Raw genomic sequence first — 3,736 nt, 5'->3', positions numbered from 1 at the left:
AGGAGTTTTTTCAGCGTCGGTGCGAAAAAAGTCGTCCTGGGGGGCCTGTTGGGGGCGCGGGGCCTGTTGGGGGCGCGGTTGGAGATGCTGTTAACCATGCTCTTAACTACAGCCCACCAGCTTGGAAACTCGGTCATAACATTCAGTTTTCAGGCAGAAGTACGTCGGGTACACTAAATAAAATATTATCAATAACTGACCATTAGAGCATTACTGTAGAAATCTCAACTCTAAAAGTCTGCTCCTCAGTTATGGTATGGAATATTATATTCAGTTGTGAAACCAACAATTAAGAATTTAAGATCCTATAAATAGTGAGCGAGCAGCTAAAAGTGGCATTTGACTACTACCCACCAGGTTGGAAATTGAGTCCTAACTGCTACATGTTCAGTTTTCAAGCACCAACCATCAGAGTCCTAAATGGTGCCATTTTGTTATCGCAGCAAGAGCAGCAGGAGCTAAACATGTAAATTTTAAAAAGGTCAAAAGGCCTAGCTCCAAGGGTAGGAGATGATCATCCTAGCTGGAAGGCTTCAATGTAGGACTGGTCCAAACAGTAGGATCTGCCCGAATTGCCCATTGGAATAGGGTCACCCCTGCTATAGAACTAAGCATTCCCATTACCTACTATTACATGGAATAGTCAGAATCTGCCACTATCAAACCCTGAGCTGAATACATATCAGCATCAACCATGCATACTACTCCCTCCGTTCCTAAATATTTGTCTTTTTAGAGATTTTAAATGGACTACCACATACGGATGTATATAGACATATTCTAGAGTGTAGATTCACTCATTTTGCTTCGTATGTTGTCACTTGTTGAAATCTCTAGAAAGACAAATATTTAGGAACGGAGGGAGTAGTAATTAAGGGTGAGAAGCATTAGTGTTTGCAAGGGACGCAAATATTCCATCTCTTCAAATTGAAAAAAATACAAGAAAGATGGGGCGAATACATCGGTTTATTATTTTGAGCTACAAGGAACTCAGAACAACCTAGAAAAGCTGCACATGTTATACCAATTGTAATTTTGGCAACACCAAAAACTTCTTTTTTAGACGCAACAACACCAAAAACTTGATGTAACCAGAGTCACTGGTAAAGAAAAATCACGAGCACCAATAATTTGACTCGGCATCTGCCTTTTTCTGCACCATTTGAGGCCAACACAACCAACACAACCAACTTATGGTCTCAAAAATTCAACATGAAGGATGTACAAACAACTAGGTCAGCCACAATATCACGAGATAGATGAAGTGCCATATAGCCCCTATGTTCCAAAATAAGTGATGCTTTAGACTTTCCCCTTTTCCGGCAATTGAACTGAACACATACTCAGCAGGGATATACCTAATTATGAATCAGGCCTCAGAAGCAAATTAAATCGCCAAGCAAGGCATACCTGGATTCCTGGAGCAGGAGATTAATTAAAGACACCTCATGCTTCATAGGTGGATGGAAACCGACCAAAATTCTTCGTTGGTGGAGACAATGAACCTCTAGCTGCAATATCATCTTCAGACCTGTTCTGGAAGAGATGATCAGACTGTATCTGTTTTAGAGAGAAACAAAGTATCAAGCTGAAGAGACCTACACAATTACCGGCCAAGTTGGTTTGTAAACTTATTATTTCTTTTCTGTAGCGACGAAATACTTTTGCTGTTTATATGCTGATGAAAATATATTTGAATTCTGCCATCCACATTTAGTATGATTTGCATGTGTTTTAGTTCCTGAAACCTATCAATATCTCAGAGTTTTCTGGACAGACATGTAAAAATAAAGATAAACTGGTTCGACAAGATTGCCACGAAGTAATTTTTTATTGATGCAAATCATAATATACATCCAGAAACTCGAAACAGACATAGTATCCATTGCGTACAGCTAAGCCAGCCAGATAGTTCCTACATCCAGAACGCTACAGGAGAAAACCCGGTGATATGCTTCGACAACACATAGGAGTTGGTGGTGCGATTGATGGTCTGCAACTCTCCATTATGAGAGTACTTGAGGCCAAACTTGGTCATAAGGAGCATGCAACCATCACAATCACCTAAGGCATCCTCATACTCCACTTCCTCACGCACCACACACTCCACAAGGCAAAATCTGGCATTGCCCATGTATGTTAGAGTGGCATATGAGGCCGCTCGTTTCCTCTCCGGGACCTTGTGGAACAACTTCCCCTTGACAACCTTCCACTCGGGCTGTATGGTACTTGCGCGGCTGCGGGGGGCGACTTGGCAGGCGCAGATGTAGCCATCCTCGTGAAGGCCAACCCATCCGTCCAGCGTGTTGTCATAGTAGCCCTGGCCTTGGAAAGGCAAGGCCCATTCCCCATGAAACCTCCACTCACAGTACTTGGTGTCAAAAGAGAAGGTCCGACGTTTGAGATTGTACTTGTTGACCCCAGACATGAAGATGGTGTGTCCATCAGGGTGCACGGCGTAGGAGGTGATCCATTCATCCTCCTCGAACGGGGGTGGTGAGGGCACACTTGTCCATGAGCAGCTCATGGTACAAGGATTTGGAGATTCTTCCCAAGACATCACCTCAAAGGAGTGCTGCTGATTCCTATGATGAAAACTCAGCGCATACAGCATATCCGCAGTGGCCACGGAGGTGTGGAAGTCACCCACCAGTGGACCGGGGAGCGGAGGGCCGACGGCGAGTCCTGTTCTTTTCGTATCATAGAAAAGTGTGGGAGCCTGACCACAGCGTGGGTTGGTGACGATGACGATGTTGCTGCCCACGACCGCAAAGCGCATTGGAAAGCCAGGCGCCGGCAACACCAACCGGAGGACCGGTGGCTGGCCAAGGTCCGCGTCATCGTCGTCGGCGTCAATCTTGTGAATGCTGAACCCATCTTTCCAGTCATCCAGCACCAGATAGAGGTGCTTCTGATCAGAAGGTCGTGACCTTTTGCGGGCGCAGTTTGCCTGTATCTCCTCTCCCTGGAGCCGCTTAGACATCCTGGTTTTTTTCGATCTGCTGCTCCCTCTGTCTGCAAGCAGTATATATAGAGGCCTAAAGACTGGATCTTTTGTTGTGCTTGGGGCTTGAGCCCAATTGTAGTCGAATTCGGAGGCAAGATTGCGTACCTGACCCGGATTCCGTGTCGGACGCGATCGAATCAGATCTACCTGACATTGAATAGGAGCCGGACGCGGCCGAATCAGAACCAGATGGTCGCCGGGCGCCGCCGCCACCACCGCAGGTACCTCCCTTCCTCCCTCTGCCGGTCGGTTCATACCGTCGCCTCACTTCGTCGGGCGAGATCGAGCCACGGCGAGCTCGGGTACGGTTAGGCGGGGAGGATCCGGCCATGACTGGCCACGGCGAGGTCGGGGACGGCTAATATGGCGAGGGTCCAGCCAGATCGGCGTTGGGGACGATTGCGGCGGCGGTCAGGCACGGCGGATGAGAGGACAAAGAAGAGAATCTAGGGTATGGTATAAGTTTATTTACAACCAATTTCTTGGCGGGCCCGTCGGATTTGGAGACTGTTTGCTTCGATCCCGGCCCGCCGGTAACGAAGCCTCTCTTAGGCCATCTTGGGCTTTCCCTAAAAAAAAGGCCATCTTGGGCTCAGTTTGCCAGGCCAACTCCAGCGCACGATTACAAACGGACGTCCGTTTTGTCCGGATTCTGTCCATTTGAATAGGGCAATAGGATCGTGTCCGGGGTTGTCCTGAGATGCGGTGGCCGTGTAACCAACGCGCGGA

At 47.5% G+C, this 3,736-nt stretch overlaps 1 protein-coding gene across 1 annotated transcript; it reads right to left on the bottom strand.

The window, feature by feature from the left end:
- Positions 1-1,812: 1,812 nt before the first annotated feature.
- On the bottom strand, positions 1,813-3,452 carry LOC123071759 (uncharacterized). The gene is made up of 2 exons (XM_044495340.1): positions 3,113-3,452; positions 1,813-3,015 (listed from the first exon to the last, which is right to left on the bottom strand). The coding sequence occupies exons 1-2, from the start codon at positions 3,336-3,338 to the stop codon at positions 1,916-1,918; spliced, it is 1,326 nt and encodes a 441-aa protein (XP_044351275.1). The 5' UTR covers positions 3,339-3,452; the 3' UTR covers positions 1,813-1,915.
- Between the last annotated feature and the right edge of the window lie 284 nt (positions 3,453-3,736).

This window comes from Triticum aestivum, chromosome 3B, assembly GCF_018294505.1.
Source record: "Triticum aestivum cultivar Chinese Spring chromosome 3B, IWGSC CS RefSeq v2.1, whole genome shotgun sequence".
Taxonomy (NCBI): domain Eukaryota; kingdom Viridiplantae; phylum Streptophyta; class Magnoliopsida; order Poales; family Poaceae; genus Triticum; species Triticum aestivum.
Note: the sequence above shows the minus strand (reverse complement) of the source record. Positions and strands in the feature narration are given on the sequence as shown.